This window comes from Taurulus bubalis, assembly GCF_910589615.1.
Source record: "Taurulus bubalis genome assembly, chromosome: 4".
Classification (NCBI taxonomy): domain Eukaryota; kingdom Metazoa; phylum Chordata; class Actinopteri; order Perciformes; family Cottidae; genus Taurulus; species Taurulus bubalis.
This window is the reverse complement of record NC_136592.1, coordinates 8,150,487-8,178,279: the sequence shown is the minus strand read 5'-3', so window position 1 is coordinate 8,178,279 and position 27,793 is coordinate 8,150,487. Positions and strand designations below refer to the sequence as shown.

At 42.8% G+C, this 27,793-nt stretch overlaps 2 protein-coding genes across 2 annotated transcripts; both read right to left on the bottom strand.

The window, feature by feature from the left end:
* Positions 1–13,158: 13,158 nt before the first annotated feature.
* Positions 13,159–18,147, bottom strand: LOC306735922 (methyltransferase-like protein 27; the record flags this gene model as incomplete). Its single annotated transcript, XM_079217494.1, has 6 exons — positions 18,066–18,147; positions 16,301–16,425; positions 14,890–15,018; positions 14,631–14,766; positions 13,663–13,755; positions 13,159–13,586 (listed from the first exon to the last, which is right to left on the bottom strand). The coding sequence occupies exons 2-6, from the start codon at positions 16,415–16,417 to the stop codon at positions 13,159–13,161; spliced, it is 903 nt and encodes a 300-aa protein (XP_079073620.1). The 5' UTR covers positions 16,418–16,425; positions 18,066–18,147.
* A 4,183-nt stretch (positions 18,148–22,330) lies between these two features.
* Positions 22,331–26,879, bottom strand: LOC306735277 (sulfotransferase 2B1-like). The gene is made up of 6 exons (XM_079216732.1): positions 26,623–26,879; positions 25,192–25,400; positions 24,773–24,899; positions 24,553–24,647; positions 23,272–23,452; positions 22,331–23,122 (listed from the first exon to the last, which is right to left on the bottom strand). The coding sequence occupies exons 1-6, from the start codon at positions 26,759–26,761 to the stop codon at positions 22,971–22,973; spliced, it is 903 nt and encodes a 300-aa protein (XP_079072858.1). The 5' UTR covers positions 26,762–26,879; the 3' UTR covers positions 22,331–22,970.
* Between the last annotated feature and the right edge of the window lie 914 nt (positions 26,880–27,793).

The window sequence follows — 27,793 nt, the reverse complement described above, 5'->3', positions numbered from 1 at the left end:
GATACTGTGCCAACTCGGTCCGTTGATGTACTGTACATATAATCACACAAGCCCTTAATAACACTACTATATTGGAATGGGTCATTGTCTCTTTGTCTCTTATTTGATGTAATTTAATCTGAACATTTCCATAAATAAGTGTTCAAAAAAAAGAAAAGCAAGGACAATAAACCATAAACACTGACAGAAACACTTAAAACACTTTAACTCTGGTGACCTGATTTGTAATTATAATTCAGTACCACAGTGATAGTAGATGGATAGTGAACGGTGGACTCATCTATACACAGCTAATATTGAGCTTTAAAATCACTTCAATTTTGTAAAAATGTTAATTAATTAATGTATTGTAATATTGAGTGGATAATGCCCGGCTGCTGTTTGTTTACATTAATATGACTTGTGCAACCTTGTTTCTTGACTTCCTCCGCATGTGATTTTCATCAGTTTAATAAAACGCATTGAAAATCCATGTATGTAAAACAGTCTGACATCCATAATGAATGTGTACAGGTCCATTTACTGTCACTTGCAATTGGTTGATTATTGTGCCCATGTACAACCTGCCCTGCATGTGTCTGCTCAGATTTCTCCGTCTGATCTGTGTGACACTGGACGTTTAACTGTGAAAAAGGAGTTAGTTTCTCTTAGTTGTTGCATCAGACTGTACACCAGATGTTTTGCGGTTGACCCCTGACCTCCAGTGGCGAGCCGTGCATTTCCTACCTAGGCCTGCTGTCTGATATCGTATACATAAATATGGGGATGACGGGAAGTTGTTCGGCGCGCACCCCCTCCATATTGGACATATTGACCGAGTATTCAGTATTCGGAACTTTCATCTCATAATTTCATTTTTATATCGTGCAATAACTCTTAAATGTTTCATTGATCTATTTAGGCCGACAGTATATATAGCTGACAATACTCTTTGAGCCGGACCTGTTTGTTGCAGAGTAAAAACACAAATGTATCTTGTAGTTATTTTCTATGTATTTCTTTATTTTGTTATGTCTCTCCAGTGTTGGTACGTTCTGTGATCATTTTGAAATAAGCTACAGCAGTGTTATGAACATGATGATAATGCTATTATTAATTAAGTTCCCACATTGTTTCCCCCTCATATATTAATGTCATATCTTGTTCCAATGCACCTACATGTATGTATCCTTACCTTCTGTTCTGGTACACAGTCAGTAAAGATAACAATTGTTTATGAGAAGAAGAATTATACTACACGTTGCTGGCCGTTCCTCCATTTTATTTGTATCAACATGTAATATTACAAAGATCAATACAGTAATAACAGTAATGCCTTTGAGTCAAATGAAAATCAAAAAGAAATGCAATTATAATTTGCACAATATTTATTGTATATAAAGTGTCATACATTTAATTATATCAGAAATATTATGATATTGTTTCTAATATAAAGACACATCTAGAAGAACATGTATGTAATCGTGCTAATACTACTATAAATACTGTGCATACAGTTTACATGAACATACTGTATTCTATGTGACAAATTAAATACTTTAAAGCTTTTAGAATGATCATTTCTTGTTCAGCCTGAACCGGAGGACCGTACTCACTGGGTCTCTGACTCCCTGGGGTGCTGAGAGGGGTTCAGGTCTGTTGTGGGTCTGGGTCGTCCTGGGATGACGGGTTGGTTGACGTCCACCCTCAGCTTCCCCAAGAGTGAGACCTGAGGAGTCCTGCCCTGTGAGACACACACACAAGAGATGAATACCTTGGAACTCAACTACACAACCTTTACATTGTTGTGTTGAATCTGGCCTCCAATGATGGAATCGTATTACTGATACTTCTCTAGTCCTGGAGAGGGATTACTTACTCAGCACACTGAAAGAAAGGCGACCGCCGCTCTCCATCTGGTCCTGTAGTCTTATCCTTCTCATCTGCTGCGTCTTCAAGGAGACCCTGGATGTTGCTTCCTGTATCACGGCCATCGATACCTGAGTAAACGAGACTTGGAAACTTTTCTTAACGTGAGTAATTGTTTACAACACATCTGTCTGGTTCAGCCAGACACTTTCAACCATTCACAGTTTCACAGACTTAATGCAGAGAATAAGAACAGAGCTCCCACTGCAGTCGTACAGAGACCGGATAGCCGTTGCAACGGGTCCAGCTCCCCATACTCCCACAGCACCCTACACAAAACTCAAAGTACACAACTGGGGGCGGAGCTTCTTCAGGACGATCCTTACCAAAACCTCTGCTGCAGGATGCTACCCATTGCCAACCCCGCCAGACGCGGGGGAAGGCTGTCTGGTGCTTTATCAGTCCTGCCAGACATAAAGGTTTTACAATCCTGCAGCAAACAGGCGGTCGGTCTCAATCCGAGTCGCTGTCCTCATCCCTCTGCCAGTGTCTTCTGTTTGTGGAGGATCTGAGGCCTGACTTGGAGGGTGCAGACTCTTCTGACCTCTGTGGGGCTGGGGGCGCCACGCCAAAAGGGAGGGTGAAAAGATAGCCAGGGGGAAAGGGACTTAGATGCTGCAGGTCCTGCCAGAAACTCAGAGTTGGGAACCGCTGGGTGAGAGGGTCATCTTCATCTTTTTCTTCCTCCTCAGCGAAGCTTCTTCAGGACGATCCTCACCAAAACCTCTGCTGCAGGATGCTACCTATTGCCAACCCCGCCAGACGCGAGGGAAGGCTGTCTGGTGCTTTATCAGTCCTGCCAGACATAAAGGTTTTACAATGCTGCAGCAAACAGGCTGTCGGTCTCAATCCGAGTCGCTGTCCTCATCCCTCTGCCAGTATCTTTTGAAGGATCCGAGTCCTGACGTGGAGGGCGCAGACTCCCCGTCCTCTTCTCTGGTCCTCTTGGCGGAAGGTGCGAGTCCTGATGTGGAGGGCGCAAACTCATCTGGGGCTGGGGGCGCCACAGGGTCATCTTCATCTTCTTCATCCTCCTCTTCTACCACCTCTTCTTCGTCCTCTTCTTCCTCTTCTTCCATCTTCGGGATCCCAGTCTTCCTCGTTGTCCTCTCCCTCGTCGTCCTCTCTCTCGTCGTCCTCTCCCTCGTCGTCCTCTCCCTCGTCGTCCTCTCCCTCGTCGTCCTCTCCCTCGTCGTCCTCTCCCTCGTCGTCCCCTTTCTCGTCGTCCCCTTTCTCGTCGTCCCCTTTCTCGTCGTCCTCTCCCTCGTCGTCCTCTCCCTCGTCCTCTCCCTCGTCGTCCTCTCCCTCGTCGTCCTCTCCCTCGTCGTCCTCTCCCTCGTCCTCTCCCTCGTCGTCCTCTCCCTCGTCATCCTCTCTCTCGTCGTCCTCTCCCTCGTCGTCCTCTCTCTCGTCGTCCTCTCCCTCGTCGTCCTCTCTCTCGTCGTCCTCTCCCTCGTCGTCCTCTCCCTCGTCGTCCTCTCCCTCGTCGTCCTCTCCCTCGTCGTCCTCTAGGCGTTCGCCATGGAGGAGCTGGTGAATGAACACCCCCTGTTCCCAAACACCATACACAAAATGACCATTCACAAATGCAAGCTCCAACTCACCTTCCTTACCTTCGTCGTCTAAGGCGAGCCTGACGGGGCCTCTAGCAGGACGCTCCATGACGTAGTTCACACCAGCTGAAAGGGAAAGGTTCAAACGTAAGGATTTCTCATAACATAAAATATTTCTGGATTACATTGAGCAATAATCAAAGGCTGTGCCTGTAAACATTTATAAACAGTAATATCAAACATACATAAGTTCTGCCTGAAGAGTGACATGAAGAGTGCTTCATTTAAAAGGCACAGACCATGCAGGTGCCTTTCACGCGCAGCTTTAATTAACCGACATGTTGAGTTCTCGTGAGCTCTCGGCAAAGACATTTATTCAGCACCAAACAATTGTAAGGACTTCAGTGTTTGTGTGAACAAAACGATCAATGGTTTGCAATAAACGGCGCGAACGTATTTAATATTCACTGAGGACGTGCGTCATGACGCAAAGTAAAACATGGCGATATTAATCCAACATGACCAGGTAATCTCTTTCGTTTATAACTCATAATTCTCCCTGTTCATAAGGTGCAAATCACAGTGCGTGGAGGAGATGCTGGAGGACGCACGCGCACATGCAGTCCCATAATGACTTAACAGATCGCTCTTGTCCCCTCAAACAAAGTATCGCAACAACGAGCAAAGTGCAAAAACGTGTTAAATAAATCATGTATTTAATATGTTAAAGTAAAAGGAGCAGATGTGTGTGCAATAAGTCACGTTTCAACAGTCAAAACAAACCAACTCAGGATCGAACGCCCCTGCGTTCCATATGGTTTCCATGGTGCACAATCTACAGAATTCGATAAAAATGGCTCAGGCGCCATTTTGTTTTTGACATTTCAATGTTAAATTTCAACGTTTTGATGCCTTAAACCCAAAATAACAAGAGTTTCGAACCTATATACCAATCGTTAACACTCTACACATCTCCCGCAATTTTTAAGCCATTCTGTCGCTCAAATATCATTTTACAGGCCTGACAACATTCTGAGACCTTTTAACATTGAAAGTCAAAAAGTTTCACTGATTTCTAAACTGAGAACACTTTTTAAAAGATTTTTTTATTTAAATGTTTTCGATGATAATAATAAAAAAAAGCTAAACTAAACATAAAAGTTGTCTTACCTCCACAGCTCTGGTCCAACTCACAGCCCAGTCCCTTCAGCAGGCCACTGAAGGCCTCTTTCAGGGTCTGTGGTCCTCTTTCAGGGTCTCTGGTCCTCTTTCAGGGTCTCTGTCGCTCAGGTGTAGTAGTTCTGTTCGCCAACAAGTTTCTTTCCAGCAAATTATCTCAAGCAGTTCAAAACTCAAAGAGTTAACTTCACACGGTTTGGGTTCACAGGAGGTTTTCAGTCCATGTCCAAGTCCAAAGTGCAAAGGGAAGAATCAGAACCGCCGCGGCCCTTAAATAGCCTCGGTCCGGTTTCCATGGCATTTACTGACGTGCTTGCGTGCGTGTGTGCGTGCGTACGTAACTGTGTGCCTCCGTGCGTGCCATTAAACAATACAGAAAGAGAGATATTAATTGTTTTGATCATATTTGTCAAATTTACTGTACATATTTATTTGATTCATAGAGTTATGTTTAGTTCATTTGTCAGTGATCTGTTGTACAGCTATGAGTTGTAAACCTTACACAACCCGTCTCTGCGATATGTGAACACGTCGGTATTGGAGATTGGAAACGAAATTGAGAGAGAGAGAGAGAGAGAGAGAGATTGTCTAGTATCTTTATTACTAAATCAATTCCGCTTACATTTGTACTGCTTCTTAAAACCTTACAACAAAACTAAAAGAATAAATAATCAAAAAACAAAAAAAACACAAATCACAAGTTCAGAATCAGAGCATCGTCTCTAACTGAACACAGAACATCCTTCAGAGCCCATATGCTCACAAAGAGTTCTGTCTTTTTTGTCAGTCTGTAAAACCCAAACTCCGCCCTGAGCCGGGCAGTCAGCAGCCCCGTCAGCATGCAACTTGCATCCTCTGACCCTTCACCCCTCACACGGTTTTTCCTTGTTTTCCAAATTGCTAGTTTGGCCAGTCCTGAAAGGAAGTTCATTAGTGTGTGTATATGTTTTTTTTTAGCAGAGTAGTTTGGACCATAGATAAATAGACGGAAAGAAAAGTGTTCTTCTAAGCCCTGAAACCACACCTTCAGGCGGCTGAAGAGTCTGACAAGTCTGGGGCACTCAACAAACAGATGGTGGATGGTTTCTGTTTTAGCGCAGAAAGGACAGCCGTCTCCTGAGCCAGGATCAAGGTGCACCAGATACCTGTTTGTAGCTATGGGCCCATGTACAACCCTCCACTGGAGGTCTCCTGTCCGCTTGTCTATAGGAGGTTTGTACAGGGACCGCCAACAGCCCCCCGGGGAGGATCCCCTGCCAAAAAACTCAGTCCACCTCGACACCCCCCCACAACGACCTGGTACATTGCTTTCCTCCCCAGAGTCTCAAAATCTCTCAGCTGGGGTGTCCTTAGAGACAGCAGGATGCCCTCCTCATCCATCCACTGTCCCACAGCATTCCTGTTGCTCAACATTAACAAATTATTAAGTCACTACTTTATGTGATTAGTTCACACTTAATGGATCATCAATTAGGGAATGTACTTTTTGACCAAATTAGCTGGATTCAAATTCCAATTTCAATCAAACTGGGTGTCAGATACCAACATTAACGTTTATGTTCCTGAAAGACACAATGGGATATTTTTGGTCACATTTACAACCTATAGCTTGGAGCAGGATTTGTTTTTGGTTATTATATTTGTGGTATTATTGAATTAAATTGAGTCTAGCTCTCAAACCAAAATCATCTCAGGAGCCAAGTGACAAATTAGAGGAGAATGATTCAACATATACTTCATAGGATTTGTTTAATGTACTGCAAAATGGAGCGAGGAAATTAAAGAATCTCTACGTTTTGGGGGGCCATTTTGGAGTTTTAAAACACAGAGAAAATAAATCCGGCCAGGAGATTCTATTCATGTAAATTATAATTTAAGCGAAATGTAGTTTTATTTTGCAAATTAATATTCCTTACTGGAAATATCTGCAAGATCTTCAGCATTTTCCTACTCTGTTTTTTAGAATAACAATGTCTCTATTTACTCTGCTTTTATTTGTTGACAGTAAATTAAAGACAACCAGAGCAGGATAATGATCTGTTTGTGCAACAAAGAATTCCTGTGAGCGAACTGACCAGGGTCTTAATCGTTGCATGAAGTGGAGTTGTCATGCAGCTTATTGGACATTAGAGGGAGGTATTTTCTGCTCAATTTGAGCACTTTTAGCACCAACCCAATGGAGTAAAAATATCATAGCGTGACAGATAAGGTTTCAAATACAGTGCTTGTGTTGTGTGTGGGTATCATTATCAAATTGTGGTGTTACGGGTGTGTTTGTTAGCGTTGGTATTCAAATAAAGACACAACTTGCGCATTTATTCCAGATATGTCAAGGTTTAATTTTCTTTTTCAAAGAGGTGCATTTGTACAGATGTCAAATACATACACCGACAAGGTTTCTCCATTGCTATAGAGGAAAAGGGTGGTGAGACACAGGGACTTGGTGAGTACAATATAGTACAGACAAGTTGGCTGGGAACTGCTGTGGCCTCCCTGCAGGCCAGACTGTCCGAGGAGGTCTGTGCTGATGTCTGGTTCTCTGCTATGGGCCAAAAAGTTTCAGTTCAGTATTTGGTGTCACCGGTTAGCAGAGAAACATCTAGACGGACTGGTTGCTAGCCTCAGGGGCTGAGTGTTCAGAACAGGGCGGTTGGGATCAACTGAGCCACAGCTGACAGATAAGCTCCGCCCCCCTCCGTGGCAGTGGGCAGGGTCAAAGGTCACAAGCCGTACAGCCTGTCCCCTGTTGAAGTGTCGCCTTGCACAGAGAGACAGAACAAAGGTGTTCAATACACTAAAGAGTAATCCAAGCCATCTCCAGCAAAATACACATACTATCATAATAATAATTCATAGTTAATTTAATCATAGTTAATCATAGTTAATTGTCAATATTGACATTTGTTAATCATATCAACAGGGCTCTCAAGTTTTTAAGACAGGTAAGAGTGACTTCTCTCTCTCTCTCTCTCTCCCTCCCCTCCCGGACAGGGGCGCGGCCGGGGGGAGGGAGGGGCACAAGGTTAGCACACATACCACACACATGACACACACACACACACACACACACACACACACACACACACACACACACACACACACACACACTAAGGAGACATGAAACCATCTCTCACGCAGACTCAAATTTAGGAAGGCCGCAGGGACAAAAGGGATAGAGAGGTGAGGGGAAAATTCTCCCTTGGGTTTGTTTCTCTTCACAAACATCCTCGTTTACAGATGTGACACACACATTGACAAACAGTAAAATACACCTGCCATTAACATGGATGAGACACTGTAGTAGGACTTTAAACATATACTTGGCACAGCAAAGAGTGGTGGTGGGGAACACATGTAAGTATTGCACATTGTGGAACATTTCAAGGGAATTAAAGGGTTAAATTTGGGGTTATTTGAACAAAATTAAAACTACAGCAAACCCTCAAAAAATGTTGAAACCTTGCTGCGATGCGCCGTTCCCTCCACTGCATTCAGAGTGGGTCTACATGTCAGATGGCTTTGTTTCATCGTCTATTACTAAGCATGCGTTTCCTATGAAGTATCAACACAGCGGTCGTTATAAGCTAGCAGTGAATAGGAGACCAAACATCAAAAGATGATGTTTGGAGCAGGCAGCCCAGGCCACACTGAAAGGTAGCTAACGGTTGTTGAAGGTTAATCGATTGCTTCGCCTCAGGAGGAGGTGTGAGGCTGGCTGGCTGTCATTGGGTACCGAGTCACGAGGTCACTACGGGAGTCGTGGCAATGAGGCAGACCTTGGCGGAGTCAAAATGTCTGCTGGTTACTTCAGGTGCATCTGACATATGCTCGCCTGGAGCATGACAACAGAGTGTATGACTCCAACCAGCCAGACGTTGGAGGTTTTGGGGGTCTGATACTGCATATTTGAGACACTTCTCTGAAAAACTAGCAACTGGTGTTGCAACTGCAATTTCTAAAGATTTAAAATGTAGTCCATGACGAGGGGAATAGTGCGAACTGGAGTGAGTTGTGTTCAGGTGTATTAGCTTCTATGTGCATTTTCCAGCATATGGCAAGATTGTATTTTCTCTATGGGAGGAAATGAGGAGTTGTTTTGGTTGCAATGCGAGACGGTTATTATGATTTTTTATTGCAGAGAATTTAAATGGAATGACTGTGTGTGTGTGTGTGTGTGTGTGTGTGTGTGTGTGTGTGTGTATGTTCCACTCACACACGAAGCCCTTGAAGGTGGCGTTGAAGGTCGTCTAGGTCAGTGAGCGATATGCGGCGAGATCTTTCCCTGAAGGGGGTATCATCCGTTAGCCGTATATGGTGTTCTGCCTTCTTGGCTAAACCAACGTCCCATTCAGCAGTGGAGAAAACGTTGGACTTCTCTGTCCGTTGGAGTTTCTGTCTTAATCGGTCTTCATACTCAGTGGTAATGGGGGAATCCCTGAAATCAAACAATGACACATCAATATTCGGGGCTATCTCAGATATTGGACCGGGTACCTCGGTCACCATATCCGCTACATATAGGTGGGCAATCACGGTATCTGACGGGATGGAGGTGGACTTCCTAGACTCATTCCGCAACAACACAAGGAAGTTGTTCTTGTCCATCATTTTTGAGAATAGTACAGTGGGCTGCACAAACACACTTGGAGGCAGAGCAGGCGAGGAAGCCCGTTCTGTGATAAGAATACTATCTGCCAACCGGTGTTTTTCAAGAACTTTACAGACAGCTATGTACTCACTGCCAGCCAGAACGACAAGGGGCCCAGGGCCGGACCACTTCACTTCAGCAACTGGGCTCTCATCAGGTTTGGCCTCCGGAGGCATGGTGACAGGAAAGGGGTGGGCTTGAAGATCGGGTACACCCACTCTCATGGAGCTGAGATTACCTGCAACTACCTTGCTTGATGTGATGGGTCTGACCTTGCGGACGTTGGTGCCAACAAGAATAGGAATGTTGTCAGAACAACGGGGATCGGGGCACACCAAGGCAAGTACAGGGATGGAGGTGGTGTTGCAAGGTGCCTTTTCGGGAAGCTCCAATTCAACTTGAATGTATCCTCTATAGGGATAGCTGCTCTCTGATTCACTGAGGCCCCAAATGTCTAACCCACTGACTGGCTGCAATGGCACATGGGATAAGTGCTTGGCATACCAGCTGTCAAAGATTATTGTCACTTGGGATCCGCTATCCAGCAGAGCAGTACAAGGGTTTTCATCCACTTTCACCCAGGCAGTGGAGGGTGGGCCTACGAGTCCCTTGGGTAGATGGCTGGTCTGTACTTTTACAGCACTTCTCCTCACATGAGCGTTCTGAGGGTTGGTTCTAGTGATAGCAGCATTCCCTTCCCTACTGCTTATTCTCAGTTGTCGTTGAGCACGGATTCATTTCTGTATCACTTTTGGGTAGTTTTCCGGCGCCCGACATTTTCGTAGCAAAATGCCCCTCCTCACCACAACGTTAGCAGAAGAAGTCACTTGCGTCCCTTTGAGGTGAGGCTCTCTCCCACCGGTGGTGGGGCGGAGAATCTGGACTGGACTGTGCTCTCTCCCATCGTTGGTTAGTCGTAGGAGCTTGACTGGGCTGTGCCTGTTTGGGTACCGGGGTAGGTCGGAGGGACATAACTAAGACCCGTTTCCTCCATTTCCGAACATCGTTCTTCAATGCTTGGAGGTATTTATCTTCCCCAGAAGAGTCCGTCTCAGTAGTGGCGGCAGGTTGTAGTGCAGGCCGTGAAGGAGACTGGGCTGTGGACCAGGCGGCAAGGTCGTTGACCAGTGATTTCAGTTCTTGTATTTCAGCTCCAAGATCTCTTATTTCCGTCCCTGCGTGTATCCTAGCCGTCTTCACATGCACTGATTTGGTGGGCGTCAACTTGCGGCGAGAGGCTTCATATTCCTCTTCAGTGCGGATCTTAGTTAACAACTGTAAAAATGAAGGTGGTCGCTCCCGTTGCTCCCTAAGCCTGAGGTTTATCGATCGATCGATCACACTCGTCTATCATCAGACGAGCTTGTTCTATCCAGTTATCCAGCTGCTCTTCTCCAGGAGGTGTGGGGGTGACTCCAGATAAAATCCGCAACCTCCGGTACGAGTGACTGTCACTAGTAGGTCGAGGTGTTCTCTGCATTATCTCTCCCACGGCTCTGATCATAGCTTCCGGCATGGATTCTCGGAGGGGGAAAACAGGACTGTCCACTGGTTCCTGTGTCCAAAAATCCTCCACGGTGAAACGCTGCCTGCTGGTAACACGTCTAGAGGAATGGCTTGGGGGTTGACTTGCTCTCTGCATTCACATAGTACAGTCAGGCCTCGACTCTGAGGGTCAAACATCCTTCCTCTGACCTTTACACATCCCAGAGCTTTTATGGTTTGCAGGGTTTCTTCAATGACAGCAATCTCTGTGTTCCCCTCCACATCTTTGACCAGTATGGCATGCAAAGGGTCAATGTCTTCACCTTTGCACCAGTGCTGTAGTTGTGCCACAATGCCCTTTGTCTGATAACCAACTGCACAATACTGTTTGCCTGAGATTATATCTCCTTTTCTTATTTATATGAGCCTAAATAACCGAATTAAAGAAATAAAGTGTGTTCTTTTCCTTCCACTGAACTAAGGAATGAATATAGCAGCTTTTATCTTATTCTATATTAAATGTTCTGCTTATCTTACCTCCCCACCGTGGTTTGTCTGTGGTCAGAAACTAACAACTATATGCTCCCAGCGATGCCTCCATTTTATGTAGCACCCCACCACTCTCTATTACCGTAGGTCTAATGATGGGGTGGTTGGGTTCTTTTATTTATCAGGTAGCTACCCGAAGGGTTACCTGTCCTGATTGAAATAATTAAATGATTAAATAAGTGACCATATTAAATGTTAAAGAGACTGACCACAGACAACGGCTTTCGGTTAAAACAATTCGTTTACTGTTCAAATCATATCTACCCTTTTGGGGAACAATAATACAATAATAATATAATACCAAAACAAAACAAAACTTGTCAAACTAAGAAACCGGACTTTTTCAAAACAAATCCTTAGTGTGTCCTACTGATTGGGTGCACCCACACACACTTACGCATATTTTAATTTTTAAACTCTGCGGAGAAAAAAGAAAAGAGGGGCGGGGTGAGGCCAGTGAGAGCCGGCCAGTGAGAGCCGGCCAGTGAGAGCCGGCCAGTGAGAGCCGGCCAGTGAGAGCCGGCCGCACCGGGAGCCCGGTCTTCAGACGCTTGGCGTCGCCGTCAGGCCGTCGGTAACAGCCTCCTTCGCGCCGGCTCCGGTCTTCTCTGAGTCGGGTTGTTTGTGAATGCAGCCCAAAGTGTGTGATAAACTCCATCTAGTGCAGTAAACCACTGCGATCAATGCTAGGCTTAAATTTCTTTCCATAACTACTGTTTTTATTAATTGTATTGTTGTAATTCACTTTCACATATATATATATATATATATATATATATATATATATATATATATATATATACAGGGCTCTCAAGTTTTTAAGACAGGTAAGAGTGACATCTCTCTAAGAAATAAAATGCAGTAGTGAGATGCAGCAATTGAATCTTTATCAATTAAAGGCAACAGCAAACAGAAAAGTCTTCAATCTGGATTTAAAGGAGCTGAGGGTCTCAGCAGACCTGCAGCTTTCAGGGACCTTGTTCCAGATGGAGGCCTGGGGCCAAATGATAATAGCCCCTCAGGAAGTCTTTTTTAGGGCTGATTGGATAAATTGTATATCACTCGTTTATATCTTTAATCAGTGATTGGCTAAACTGCTTATTAGACCCGTCTTCCTTGGGCAGAATCTATCGAGCCCCATGTCGTGCACTAGCAGCAGAGACGTGAACGGGGCAGAGAGGACAAGCAGGAAAAGCATATATTTTGCGCAGATATCCTATTTTACAAATATTGCTGGGTATATTCCATAACTCAAAAACACAAATACTCCCAATTTGTATCATTAATTATATTATAAATAAACAAATTTGGTGGCTCAAGCTGGGGCCAGGCCCCGTGGCCCTCTATTGGCTGGCCGCCACTGTACTATAACCTTTTATTTTACAGATAAAACAATACAACTGTTTCTGTTTATAAACTCTAATGTGATCTCGTGTGATCAAACTGAACATTTTAACATCATAATAATATATTTGTATTAATATATATTATGTTCCTATTGTTTCAATACATAAGCAATAACAATCTGTTATAACGTATGCTTTTACAAAATTGCATCACCGGTAGTTAGTACTGATGAAAACCTGCAGGTGTTATATTAGTATTATTATAATAACGTGTTTAATAATAATTCAAAGACATTTACATGTGATTATTATTTTATTACACATCAGCCATAAAAGTTATATTGAACAGAGAAATCTGCATGTGTGTGTGTATATGTGTGTGTGTGTGTGTGTGTGTGTGTGTGTATATATATATATATATATATATATGTGTGTGTGTGTGTGCTGCTCTGACACACACGGTATGACCTCATCAGATGACGTCATTGCGCTACAGCTTCCTGTAGAGGTACACAGAGCTGCCCCCATCTCCGTCCCCGTGTCCGTCGTCTCCGCCCATGTCTCCGTCTCCAGCCCCGTCTTCGTATCCGTCTACGCCCATGTCGCCGCTCATGTCTCCGCCCATGTCTCCGCCTCCGCCCCCATCTCCGTATCCGCCCCCGTCTCCGCCTCCGCCCCCGTCTCCGTCTCCGTCTATGCCCCTATCTCCATTTCCGTCTCCGTCTCCGCCCATGTCTCCGTCCCCGTCTCCGGCCCCGTCCCCGTCTCTGCCCCCGTCCTTTAACCAGCTCTCCACCAATATGACGTTCTCGCGGCTCCACAGCCCCTCGGCCTCCATCGCCCCCAGTTCCTCCTCCAGAGAGGCCCGGTAGTCCCGGTTATCAGGGCTGTGTCTGCAGGTCATGCACACCAGACCTCCTGGAAGAGGGGGGGGGAGTCTTAGGAGTCTGAACGCTCACTAGCTTCATCATCCTCATCATCATCAGTATATTACCTGTCCTGCAGGCGGCGCTCAGCTGTCTGAGCACTCGCACGCTCACGTTGTCTATGCTCAGAGCACCGCACATCATCACCACGTCACATGACCCTGCAGGGGGAGGAGCTACGTCACTGCTCAACTCAGATGAAGACAGGTAGAGGGATGAAGACAGGTAGAGGGATGAAGACAAGTATGAAGACAAGTAGAGAGATGAAGACAATTAGAGGGATGAAGACAGGTAGAAATAAATCAACAAAATGATGGAAATGGAATAAACGTCTAAAGAGTTATTATTTGGAACCTTTTAACGTGTGAGTCAAGAAACGGATCAGCTGACTCGCCAAACCAGGTGCGAGGGATGAAGACAGGCAGAGAGATGAAGACAAGTAGATGAAGACAGGTAGAGAGATGAAGACAGGCAGAGAGATGAAGACAAGTAGATGAAGACAGGTAGAGGGATGAAGAGAGGTAGTGAGATGAAGACAGGTAGATGAAGACAGGTAGAGAGATGAAGACAGGTAGATGAAGACAGGTAGAGGGATGAAGACAGGTAGAGGGATGAAGACAGGTAGTGAGATGAAGACAGGTAGATGAAGACAGGTAGAGGGATGAAGAGAGGTAGAGAGATGAAGACAGGTAGAGAGATGAAGACAGGTAGAGGGATGAAGAGAGGTAGAGAGATGAAGACAGGTAGATGAAGACAGGTAGAGAGATGAAGACAGGTAGAGAGATGAAGACAGATAGATGAAGACAGGTAGTGAGATGAAGACAGGTAGATGAAGACAGGTGTGAGATGAAGACCGGTAGATGAAGACAGGTAGATGAAGACAGGTAGAGGGATGAAGACAGGTAGAAAGATGAAGACAGGTATATGAAGACATGTATATGAAGACAGGTATATGAAGACAGGTAGATGAAGACTAGTAGATGAAGACAGGTAGAGAGATGAAGACAGGTAGTGAGATGTGCCCTCCCTGTTCTACCTGCTGGGACAGGAAGCGTCTCTTCTCCCAGAAAAAACTGCTTCAGGTCCCGGTACAGTTCCTTCTTCCGGGCCTCCTCCAGCATCGCCTTGTTTCCGTCGATGCCCACAAAATGTCTAAATCCGTCTCGCTTCATCTGTGGGACAGACAGCGGGTCAGAAAACACAGAATCCAGGTGCAACCTGGAGCATGTCCTCGTGTCCTCGTGTCCTGTGTCCTCGCGTCCTGTGTCCTCATGTCCTCCGTCCTGTGTCCTCACCTGCTCTGCCACCAAGCCGGTCCCACAAGCCACGTCCAGCACCAACGCTGCCTCGCGGTCCCCACGGAAACAGGACGAGACGCTTCTGGCGGCCTGACTCGCGACATCGTAACCCAGAATGGCCAAATCCTGTAGACCAGCGGGGGGAAAGGGGGGGTGGGGGTGGGGTGGCAGTTAGACGGTCACGGGTTTCGTATGAAAGGTAAATCAAATTTCAGGAGCAGAAGGCAAGCCGTTGTCTGGAAGTTTTTTGGATTTAGGGCAAGTGATATATATATATATATATATATATATATATATATATATATATATATATATATATACACGCCGACATTACCAGTAGTAAGATGTGATATTGAGTTTATTGAGGAGTCATTTCTGTATTTGTGATGGACTTGAGAGCAGCTATTGCTTCATAGACACAGGTCACTGGTTACCATGGTGATTGGGCACCAGGGTGAAGGGGCAGACAAGATCTACTGATTGGCTCATATGAAGCACCCGTGTGCGTGTGTGTGTGTGTGTGTGTGTGTGTGTGTGTGTGTGTGTGTGTGTGTGTGTGTGTGTGTCACTGGTTGTCGTGGTGACAGCAGCATGAGAGACAGACTGGACTGTGATTTTAGTGAACCGGTCAAACTCTTGCTTTTTATCAAAAGGCATGACCCCGCACACCAAAAAAAGGAATCACGAGAGAGATAAGACTCTTGTGAACCCAGAAATGTCCTTTAAATGTGTGTGGGGTGTAGAAATGAGAGCGTAAGTTTAGTTCAGAAAGTGCTCCACTTTGATTCATGAGAGAACATTGTTGGCACAGTTGGCTCTCCACTCTAGCTCTGAACATTCCGTGCCATACACACCCATTGAAAACTCTGAAATGGTCCCAGACTTTTGGTAATATTTTAAACTTTAAATAATTTATCTACGTTAAAGTATGGTGAGTCACTATGGGCACATAGATGAGTGTTTTTTTGCTCTCTTCACGCCGAAACCCCATTCAAGTGAATGGGACAATTTCGGCTGAGTCTCCACTCCCAGTCTTAAGATCTTGTCTGCCCAATCACCCTGGTGCCCAATCACCATGGTAACCAGTGACCTGTGTCTATGAAGCAATAGCTGCTCTCAAGTCCATCACAAATACAGAAATGACACCTCAATAACCTTTAATGACACATCGGACTACTGGTAATGTATATATATATATATATATATATATATATATATATATATATATATATAGCGAAGTCTTACGGCCGTAGTCGCCACACCATCGAAATGTAATTTTTTGTAATTTTTTGTTGTTGGTGTTTTATTATACTGAACATCATCTGAACACACACACAGACACACTCATACACTAACAGAGACACACACACACACACACACACACACACACACACACACAAACACTCACACGGTCATAGTTTTGGGCCCAGGTGTCGTAGAAGGACATCTTCTCATTAAACAAAGTCACTCTGCGGACGGATGAAACCAGTTCTTTCACAGCGGAGAAAGACTGTGTTGAAGACATTCCTCGTCCTGATGAGATGGAGACAGACAGAGACACTCAGGACCACGCTGATCCAGCTAGCTTCAGTTTCAGTGTCTGTTACATAAAAGCCAGAGTCCCCCTGGACCACCAGGTCCTCCTGGACCACCAGGTACCTCGACGGCTCCTGACGATCTCCCAGAGGATCAGAATCAGAATCAGAATCAGGTTTACACAAAAACAAGGAATTTTTCTTGGCAAAAGGTGCATATGCTGCAGGGCCAGAGGAGCACTTTCTCCAAGAGGTTCCTCACGCTCCGCTGCTACAGGAAAACATGCCTACAGCAATACGGCTTTACAACAAGTCACCGCTTGCTAGTTCCTCTGTGAAATAAACTGTAAACACTATACATGTTCATAGTTACCTACACTAAACACTTAACATATCATATTATATACATTTATTGCATTTTTGCACTCTCCTATTGTCTGTTGTTGTTGTTGTTGTTATTTTTATTTTATTTTTATTTTATTTTTATTTACACCTTAATATGCACATACATACTTGCACTCTTGCACTTCTACTGCTTAAGTTTAAGTTAATTTAATTTGATTCCTAAATTAATACTCTGTTATTCTTTCTTTCATACAGCTATTTGATTGTTGTTATTATTTTTTATCTTTATTCTATTAGTATTATTATTGCATATATCTTTCATCCCTGTTGTTTTTATATCTTATCTTATCTTATTTTCTGTGTAAATGGCTGCTACGTGACACTAAATTTCCCCTTGGGGATTAATAAAGTATATATTCATTCATTCATTCATTAAACATTAGACGAGACAATCAGCAATCAACAACAACAGTGCCATAGATATTAAATTAATTATGAAATAAAGTGCTCAGACAAAAAGATAACAGTAATGTAAACAAGTGTTCTGTAAGTGTATGTTAAAGTGTAATGTTAAAGTGACGTGTATTTAAATATGAAGTGTGAAGGGATGTGCAGGGGAGTGACTGGTAAGCTCCATTGTCTTTCAAACCTAGAGTAGAACTCGCTCAGCTGGTCTGCCAGGTGGGAGTCATTCATGGCGTGGGGGCTTGTAGTTAATAATCTGTCTGAGACTCTGAGACAGAAGCAGAGTCACTTGCTGAGAGCTGTTGTTGCAGTATCTCAGAGTACAGTCATTTAGCATCTCTCACCGCCTTGCTAAAACTGTATTTTGGTCTGTGTATAAGTCAAGTGGACACGCCCATGTGGACACGTCCTGAAGGTCTCACCTTAAACTAGCAACCACAGTCAATACTACTAAGAATATCAAATACACTGAAGAAGAAGTTAAAATCATAATCCAGAATAACAGAAAGTTGATAATAAACGACTGAACAGATTCATATGATTACTAACTATTTAACTATAATTACGTGTTTATTATATTTAACTCATGTGTATTGTAGAATCATTTCAGCTGAACCAAACAGAAAAGAATAAAAGAATGAAAGAATAAAAGAATGAAAGAATAAAAGAATGAAAGAATTCAAGAATTTAAGAATTCAAGAATTCAAGAATAAAAGAATTCAAGAATAAAAGAATGAAACCTGCTGCAGCTGGTCTGGTCTGAGATCCACCAGGATCCGGACTAGACCAGCAGCAGAGACCAGAACACAGAACGAAGAGAGAACTCACAACTTTAGACGGGGTTCTTTCCGGTCAAGAAGGTCTGGATGAAGATCTGGTTGAGTTCAACGTTCAGACCTCAGAGTCCTCCGGTCTGACGGGACGTGATTCTCTATGATAATGACAGCAGCTCAGTCTCCTGCTTGTCTGCTGTACAGAGAGCTGCAGGTCTTGGCTTGAACTGGTTTTTAAAGGTTTTCTGATTGGATCTGAAGACAGGAAGCACCTGTTTGAACATCATAAATAAAGTTTGTTCTGAGCCGAGACAAGAAACAGAACTTTAGTCCGTCATTAGTCAACAAATATTATCTATGAAACATTATTTCTGCTCTTTGATTTACAGAACATGGTTTCACAGTGAAAATAATAACTAAACTATAGAAGGTTTGATCTTTAAGCTCTCTATAGTCATAACAATAGTAACACAAATAGTAATACAAATCAAAATAATAATATTGATAAATAAAACATAATCAAAAAACTTCTTTTATTTTTATGGCAGACCAGGAACAGGAAGTGCACCGCTGCCTGCCGGTGGTTAAAAACAACAATGATGTAGTGGGCTCTGATCCTCGTGGTCTCTGATCCTAATGGTCTCTGATCCTCGTGGTCTCTGATCCTCGTGGTCTCTGATCCTCGTGGTCTCTGATCCTCGTGGTCTCTGATCCTCGTGGGCTCTGATCCTCGTGGTCTCTGAGACATTCTCTATCACCAGCTGTCGTGATGACGAACGGCCTGAACCAGGACCTGGGCCCTGTTCCTCGTACCTGGCCGGATAATTTTCAGGATAAGATTACACAGGTCAGGCTTTTTGGTTCCACAAAGCAAGTTTAGCAAAATCACAATAGCAACACATCCAAAAACTTGAACCTGCTCCAGCGCAGGCTAACTTAAGCTGGATAAGCTTGGCAGTGTCACAGGGTGGGGTAAGGAGAGAGGACCAGTGTTGGGGTAGTTACTCAGAAAAAGTAACTAGTTACAAGTTACAAGTTACTTCTGAAAAATGTAACTAGATTACTTTACTAGTTACTGCATTTGAAAAGTAACTTCACTACTAGTTACTTTGCTTTCCATTTTTTTAAAGCAAATGTCCAAATTAACCGCAAAGTACCTAGACAAACATCATGGCCCTTTCATCACTTTATTTTCAATTTTCAATAAAGGACATCTCTTAGCCTTTCCACATAGTGTATTGTAAACATGTAAAACAAAATGGCATATAAAACTCAGCCACTTAACTTCAACGAACATTAACCCTGTTCACACTGTCTGACCAAAGAAATATGCCTCACTTTAAAATCCACAGACAACAGGATACAAGAGGCTGTGTTTGGTGGACATTCAGGTCAAACAGCATTACACATTAAAAACAGGCTTTTGGAAACATGAGACCCCAGTAAACCAAATGGGGGGCCGACTCCTAAGAACAAAACCAGCTTGTTATAGGAATCATTGTAGTGGTTTAAGAAAAGTAGAAAAATAAATGGCACTTTTTCCCATAAAATAGAAAGTTGTGTCAGCTAATCAGTGTTGAGAATCAGCGTTGAGAAGCTCCGCCCGTCATCACCGCCATCTTGCCGTTCCTGAATGAAACTGCTGCTGCTGCGCCAGAACCAGCGCTTGCAGCGGCCGTCATTGAGACGCTGTTGTGGGACTACGGATAATATTATGAACCCAGACACCATGGAGTTTGATGTTCCGATGTATGTGGAGTTTACACAACAAGTATAAAGCAGAACTAGTGGTTATTTCCATGGTGGATGAAGGAATCGGTATCCGTTTTACGGAGAAGCCAGACGCAGTTCCTGGAGGAGTCGGTGAAATTCACCGAGCTGTGTGTGGCTACGGATGGTGTTATGAACCCAAATACGAGGGCGTTTCATGTTCTGACATGTCCATGCGTATACTACTCATTATATGAATAATTTCTGTCATATTCATTGAATGTGCTGTAACTCTGTTACGTTGTTCATTCTGGTCACATGACATCTATTGCTTCTGTCCAACCAGGGGAGAGGCATCCTCCTCTGTTGCTCTCCTGAAGGGTTCTTCCCTTTTTTCTCTGTGAAAGGGTTTTTACTATCTTTATTTGGGGAGTTATTCCTGATCCGATGTGAGGTCCTGGGACAGGGATGTCATGTGCACAGATTGTAAAGCCCTTCGAGGCAAACTTGTATTTGTGATGTTGGGCTATATAAAATAAACTGAATTGAATTACATTGACCATATCAGCCTCTTTTTGTTTGTAACATATGAAGGGTATGACCCTGACAGCTGTTCAATACATTACCATGGCACATATTGTATTGATCACCATTCTGAATAATGTTTTTGTCTTAGTTTTTACTTGCTCCATGTCCTCTTGATGGCTGGTTGAACTACATGGGGTTAAAGCACTCATAATTATATGTCAGTGTTATTAGTACACATATATATCATTATTGTAGAACATGATTAAGGTGGACTCGTGATAGGAATACAGAGAATCACACACAATTTATTTTCACTGCTTCAATTAATTGAATTTCTGACTATGAATAATAATACATACATACTGATCTGCCCATAAACATAATCAAACTCCTAGTTATATGGTAATCTACACATACATGTATATACACATCTATAGTACATGATACATTCACACATACAGTACATATATCCATATATGTATATATTAATCTGTATCAATTAGATATTCTTTGAGCTTGTTTTTATCTACTTATTCTGAAAGAGTTGAGATCATTATGTTCGATGATGCATTCCATGAAGCCTACTGCCAGCAGTACATTTAAATAAATATAATCTGATGGATTTGGGTGATGAGGCACTTAGCCGTTAGAACATCATGGATTCATTGTTGTGTTAGAACATCATGATGTCATTGTACTGTTAGAACATCTTGGTGTCATAATACTGTTAGAACATCATGGATTCATTGTACTGTTAGAACATCTTGGTGTCATAATACTGTTAGAACATCATGGATTCATTGTTGTGTTAGAACATCATGGTTTCATTGTACTGTTAGAACATCATGGTGTCATAATACTGTTAGAACATCATGGATTCATTGTACTGTTAGAACATCTTGGTGTCATAATACTGTTAGAACATCATGGATTCATTGTACTGTTAGAACATCATGGTGTCATAATACTGTTAGAACATCATGGATTCATTGTACTGTTAGAACATCTTGGTGTCATAATACTGTTAGAACATCATGGATTCATTGTACTGTTAGAACATCTTGTGTCATAATACTGTTAGAACATCATGGATTCATTGTTGTGTTAGAACATCATGGTTTCATTGTACTGTTAGAACATCATGGTGTCATAATACTGCTATGTTACTGTACTGCGCGCGCGCACGCACGCACACACGCACGCACGCACACACACACACACACACTGCCATCTACTGGTTGAATCAGATACATTTAAAGTGATCACATTGTGTTGACTGACGAAATTGTGTTTCACATTTCATAATTATGTGCATCACTCCTGCCAACTTTCCAAGTGTGTTTGTTTTCATGTGTCATTTGCATTCAGCCCTGTGGGAGCCTGAAAAACAATGTCTCTCGAGCAAACAGGTTTGACTTTGGTCTTCAGGTGAACTAATCATACAGTTTTTAAGTCATGAATGGTCATAATTGTAATATTCATAAACATCATTCAGTGGTCTGTAGGAATATTATCCAAAGCCATATTCTTAGTGGGCTTCTCTGTCCCCGAATCAGATAAATCTGAAAGACATAGTGTGTATATTGTCAATTTTGTTCCAATTTTCCACTAAGCTGATATCAAAAGACCACAAGGCAAGAACCATTTCAAGACAAACACAGGTAGGATACTATGACAGTAAGGCTTGTCTGATGCTTTTACCCTTCACTGAATGTCAAAGCACTTTGTATGATCTGGAGTGTGGCAATACATACTTTATTATGGGTAATGAGAGCAGCAAGTCCTCAGCCATGCAGTTAATATGTGAGAGCACATGGCTAGTGAGTTTCTGGCCATTTCTAGCAGAGAGACACTTCCGGGCCGTTTCTGAAACGTGTCGGGTGGAGAAATAATTTAAACAAAATAATAAGACACAAAATATCAATTCGAAAAAGATTTTATTGCATAAGTGAAGACTTGTTGAAAGTGAACCCCACATGAAGTAATTCATTCATAAAGACACAATTGTCTTTGTTTCTCATTTTAAATTTGTAACAAAAGAGTTATACAATAGTAATTTGGGATGAGAATATGATTGTCTGGCGTGTTTTCACAAGGAAGAACACACACACCAAATTTGTAGACAAAACCAAACCAAATTTAGTTTTAGATACTGGGCGCAGTTAGTAAGACTTACTTTTCCCAGCAAGCTTATGATTATTACTTAAGTCTTTTGCACATCCATTGGGGGAGTGGGTATTTATTTAATTTTTTACGAACCATCTTAAATTGGTGTATTGCGAGTTATGCAGATGGCTGCTACACTGGCACAACACAGATGAAGCACATTTAATATAGAAAACACACACAATCAGGTAGCACACTGTGACAGCACCATACAGGTTCACCACATTAAATGGGCTTCTAGAGGGATCAGGCTTCAGCCACTGTTAATCAGATGTCCCCAGATCAAACAAAAGCAGAACAAAGGGCTAGGCCCGAAAAGAAATAGGATTCCCTAACGGTTGAGGATTAGGAATTCTATCTCACCGGTTTTGCACGCCACTATAAAACAATTGAGGTGGTGTAAATAGATATGCAGTCTAGAATCTTTCTAGTTTTAATCATGTTTAGTGTTTTTAAAAATCAATAAAAGGGCTTTTGGTCATATGCCCAATATTCAAACCAAATGCAACTAAGAATGTCGGTGCAGTTGGCACCATTTTCCTATTTGCCTTGATTATTATTCTAGCTTTTCCCCCTCTGCTCCAGTTAGTGATACATCCATGCTCCATGGCAGAGAGAAGATCTCGCCCTCCATCTCTTTGCAAATGACCGATGTGAATCTGGTCAGTTGCTCTGGGCTAAAATGATTTTTCCAGTCTCCCGCAATGCCTAATACAAAACAAATACAAAACACACAGACAGTCGCATTAAATGAATACAAAAATGCAGTCAGACATTTTTTGTTGAGACTGAAAAACCACCGACATATCTGATCAAGTCTCACTCTTTCGTCCCAATAATCCCAATTCGAGCCTCACCTTTTCTGAGGAAAGGAGACGTGTCTGAGTTCAAGTATGTTTTAGGGACCAGGCTGAAGTTGGACATGTTGTTGTTCTTCATGGTCTTGAAGGAGCATTGTTCCGCTATCTTCTGAATTGTTTCTTCGCTCAGATTACGGACCAGGAAATCTGACATGCGCCTGAGAGCTGCAGGCAGGTCCTAAAAGAGCGGCACATTTATGTAAAACAACAGGTGTTCGCCTTCATCCTATAATGCATAATAATCTCATGAAGAATTGTCTACATGATCTCTACAAGGAGGGCTCGCTGTGAAGTCCTTGATTATGAAGATGATAACGTTTGACTAGTCATATTGAAGAAGCATCTCACTTTATGGCTCGTCTACATAGGAGGCATTTAAGCAGCATTTTTTTCCCCGTCATGTCTGACTGAACAATACTTTTCCATTTTAAAAATCAATATTGTTATCTGCACCGGCCGCGGAATGTTTACACACGCTATACATGTAAAGACACAACCAGAAGCCTGATTTTACAATTCAAGTTCATGTTCCTGTTTTTTCGTGCATTACTAGTGTAATAAAATGCGTGAGTCCTACAATGAATACTGTGCCTGAACGCCTTCTGTGTAGAGTCTACACAGAAGGCGTTCAGGCGTTCAGGCATCAGTCTGTCTACACCGTAGACAGACTGATGCTGCTGCAGCTGCGCCACTGACGCGCTCTTTTCACTGTGGAGACATTTTCTACAACTTCTTTCTACGAAGCCACTGAAACAATGCACTGTGTGTCTTATAACAGTGAACAGTGGTGCGCTACTGACTTTTAGTCAAAATATAAGTAACAATTGTAATGCAGCAATATAGCTTACATAGAAATATAACACTTTTTTCATTACAATAGATTTATTTCCAATTATATATCGAGTTAACTTTTTTACTGAATAAATGGCTGAAGTATTAAAGTCATTTTTTCTCCGTATTTAATCCCAGACATGCACCACCTTTAACTTTTGGGATGGTTGCTCTGACCAAAATGCTAAACACTCAGACAGCTGTTTGGCACACATTAGGTCTCCGATAAAAAAAAACACAATATTTGGGATGGGATGCAACAAAAAGAAAATCCTGTCAGACATGCTGGGGGTTCACTACACGGCTACTGATCCAAGAGACAATCCATTTAAAAAACAAGACATTTGATGTTCAGTCAAACAGCATCTCTGGCCTGGAAAAAAATGTTTTGTCGTTTCTTTACTAAAACGCAACAGAAGCCCATGAGAGTTCTGGGGAGTGTTTTACCTGAACCATTTCTTCATATGTGATGTGCATTATTCGGTCTCCCAGATCTGAGCCTCTCCAGCTCTTCATGTGGTCTGTCCATTTTCCAAAAAGCACTGCAGACAACACGGACAATAGACCACAGCATATAAACACAAACAACCTACAATCTAAAATCTGTCCACGTGGCAATACACCAGAATGATGAACCGAACTCTCCATGTGGTACGAGACCTCTGACCTTTGCCCTCAAGGAATTTCCCCATGAAGTCATCCAAGCTTGATGGAGTCTCGAGGAATTGGGCCATCCTGTGGAAGTGGTATGAAGACACCATGACGTCCTTCGGGTTCCTCATGACATAGATCACCTACGGCAGAGACACAAATTCATACATAACAGGTGCTATTCTTATCAAATAGGATTTATGGAAATGAGGCCATGACAAAGACAGTGTTAGCAACAGACACAGTAACACTGCAGCTCGTCCAGCTTGTCTGGAAGGAGGCTAAATGACACACCAATTAAGGGTACATTTTGGGGAGGGAAAAATCTTTGGAAACTTAACGTCAATGACCCGTTTTGACCTCTGCGGTTCTGGCAGTGTTTTCTCATGTACAATTATGCACAGAAGAGATCACACAAAGCCTCCACCCTCTTACCTTGGCTTTGGAGGCGTGGAAAGAGGGGGGCATGAGGTGGTAAGGAAAATGTGTGACCAGGCCCCGCGGAGACTCCAACTTATCCCCTACCAATGGTAATGTTTTCGACGGCAGCCAGGGGACCCTTTCCCAGTTAGGAATGGTTTGGATTGGCGTCAGATCCCCCCCATTCAGAACCAGTGGGAGGATCTCCTGCATCCATGCAGTACCTGCATTGATGAAGGTGTAATTTTATAAATGTACAATTATTAGTGTTACAAATTGTTATTTGCAAAAACAAAGTGATTGCACATGTTATTAGTTTTTGTCTGATGGAGTAATCTGGTTTACTTGAAAGGGATTGTAATTTTCTTTATTGTATTATTTGAAAAAGCACGGATGGAGGAGTCACAAAAAGTTTGACCATTTTGTTACAATTTTGTTGGGGCCCGAACATTTTTCTTCCTCCAAAGTGGGGCCCGACAGAAAAAGTTTGATAACCACTGCTCTACATGGTTGCATTAACACTTCTCCTCTGCTCTGCTCTCTGTATGGCGCACAGCGGAGCTCCGCCCCGATGCGCACAGACACGCACGCGCGCACACACACACACACACACACACACACACACACACACACACACACACACACACACACACACACACACGTGGATAGAGAGCATCGAAAAATGTCCCGTGAAAAGCAGACAGCTCTGTCTGCGTTTGAATATCTGCGAATATCTTCGTTTGAAACAGTACCAGGGTGGAGATGGCAACAGTAGCTCTCCTGCAAGGAGAACCGGAGCAGCTCTCCTGAACCTGGAGTAGCTCTCCTGCTCCAAGTGAAATGAGACAAAGTGCTTGTGTGTTGTACCCAACAATGAGCCAGCTGGCTTCACATAGTTTTATGTCCTTGTACTTTCTACGTGTGTACCAAGTCATTAATGAATACATGGAGAAATGCCTGTACTTTCGGGTAAATGGTTGCGGTACACAGCTAATAGGTTACCCGCATGAACTCGCCGATTCTTGGCGTTTTGCCAAAAGCCGTGAGGTCGTCTTTTCCGCTGTTGCGTCTCTCAAAAGAGAAAACAGCTCTAATATCAACACTGAGCATGAATTGAGAGCGGCCATATTACAAATCTACAACCCTGTTTTAAAAATATTTAAAGATTGACTGACATGTTGAGAATAACCAGAATCTGAACGGTACATCGAAACAATTAGGCAGAATGTGCCGTTATGGCTTATTGAAGGGAGAATATACACAATTTAAAAAAGGACTTGTGCAGTCTGTAACATTCCACATTGTGCAATGACATTTTCCAGGAGAAGTACAGGTAGTGTAAGAAGCAAGCGCGCGCACACTCACACACATAGTTACTCTTAAAGACTATTTGCTTCACATTGCACTCTGCGTTGAGGTTATGTCATGATGCACAGAAACACTGACCTGACTTCGGGTACACGGCAACCGTGACGTCGTCGTCTTTAAACGTGAAGTCCTGCGCAAACTTCAAGCTCTCCGCGGAGTGAGTATGTTTCGGAAGCATAAGCCCGTGATACAGCACATACAGTTCTTCGGAAGACATGGTGTTGCTAAAATAACACAAAGTGAAGTGAAAAAAGAACAAGCAGAGCGATCAATCAGGGAGAGAAGAAGGCTCTGCTGCTGCGTTAAAGTACGTGGGAAATATCTTTAATGGAAGATTTTCCTTATGATCTGTTAAAAAGGAATGAAGTCTCTGAATCAAAGTTGTCTTAAGTCCGTTTATTCCTACAGGAAGGAAAAGTCTGTCACTGCCATTCGGCGCAGCCTGTGACACAGAATTCGAAGAAGCAACAGCTCACTTATAACACAATCAGGGTCCCGCCTCCTAAGTTCAATAAAACACAGTCCTGTTCTGTGCAAAACCTGTTTATCTATTAATCTTTGAACACAGACAAGTTACTTTGTCACAGCCAGAGAAGTCAAACCAACATCCGTTTAGGAACCCCCAATATACAAGTGAAGACAGGTCACCAAGCCTCTGACTATATTTTACCATTACATTCCACTCTTTTGATTACATAATAATCACACAGTATGCAAAAATATAGCTTGTACATCACATTACAGAATCCTATAAGGTCCCGATTAATTCATGGTTTAACAAACTTAAAAAAAACAAAAACAGTTTCAAAGAGAGGTGTTACATTTGGTGTGTAGCAAACATACATAAAACCCTTTCTATTTTACACAGGAGATTCGTCGTCAGAGGATGAGACCTCGTACATGCCTTTAGAGTCGTCGTGATGGGTAAACCAGAGCACAGGTTACCGCCCATGCTGGAGTTAACACCTGAAACCAGTAATCTCCACACAGCCAAACGTGCCATGTGAGACTTCCTGCACCTAAATCAGCTGGCCAGTGAATTAAGTATTCATATGTGGAATTACGTAAACTTATGGAAGCCCGTTTCTGCCACAAAAAAATTAGATAAAAAGTCATAATTATGAGATAAAAAGTCATAATAATGAGATAAATCATAATAATGAGATAAAAAGTCATACTATTGAGATAGAAAGTCATAATTATGAGATAAAAAGTCATAATAATGAAATAAAAAGTCATAATAATGAGA

Coding starts and splice junctions, on each gene's coding strand:
- LOC306735277 (XM_079216732.1), bottom strand. CDS start 26,761: ATGTCTTCCGAAGAACTGTATGTGCTGTATCACGGGCTTATGCTTCCG. Junction 25,401..26,622: donor TGCCGTGTACCCGAAGTCAG/GTCAGTGTTTCT, acceptor TCATCAATGCAG/GTACTGCATGGATGCAGGAG. Junction 23,453..24,552: donor CATATGAAGAAATGGTTCAG/GTAAAACACTCC, acceptor CCGCTCTTTTAG/GACCTGCCTGCAGCTCTCAG.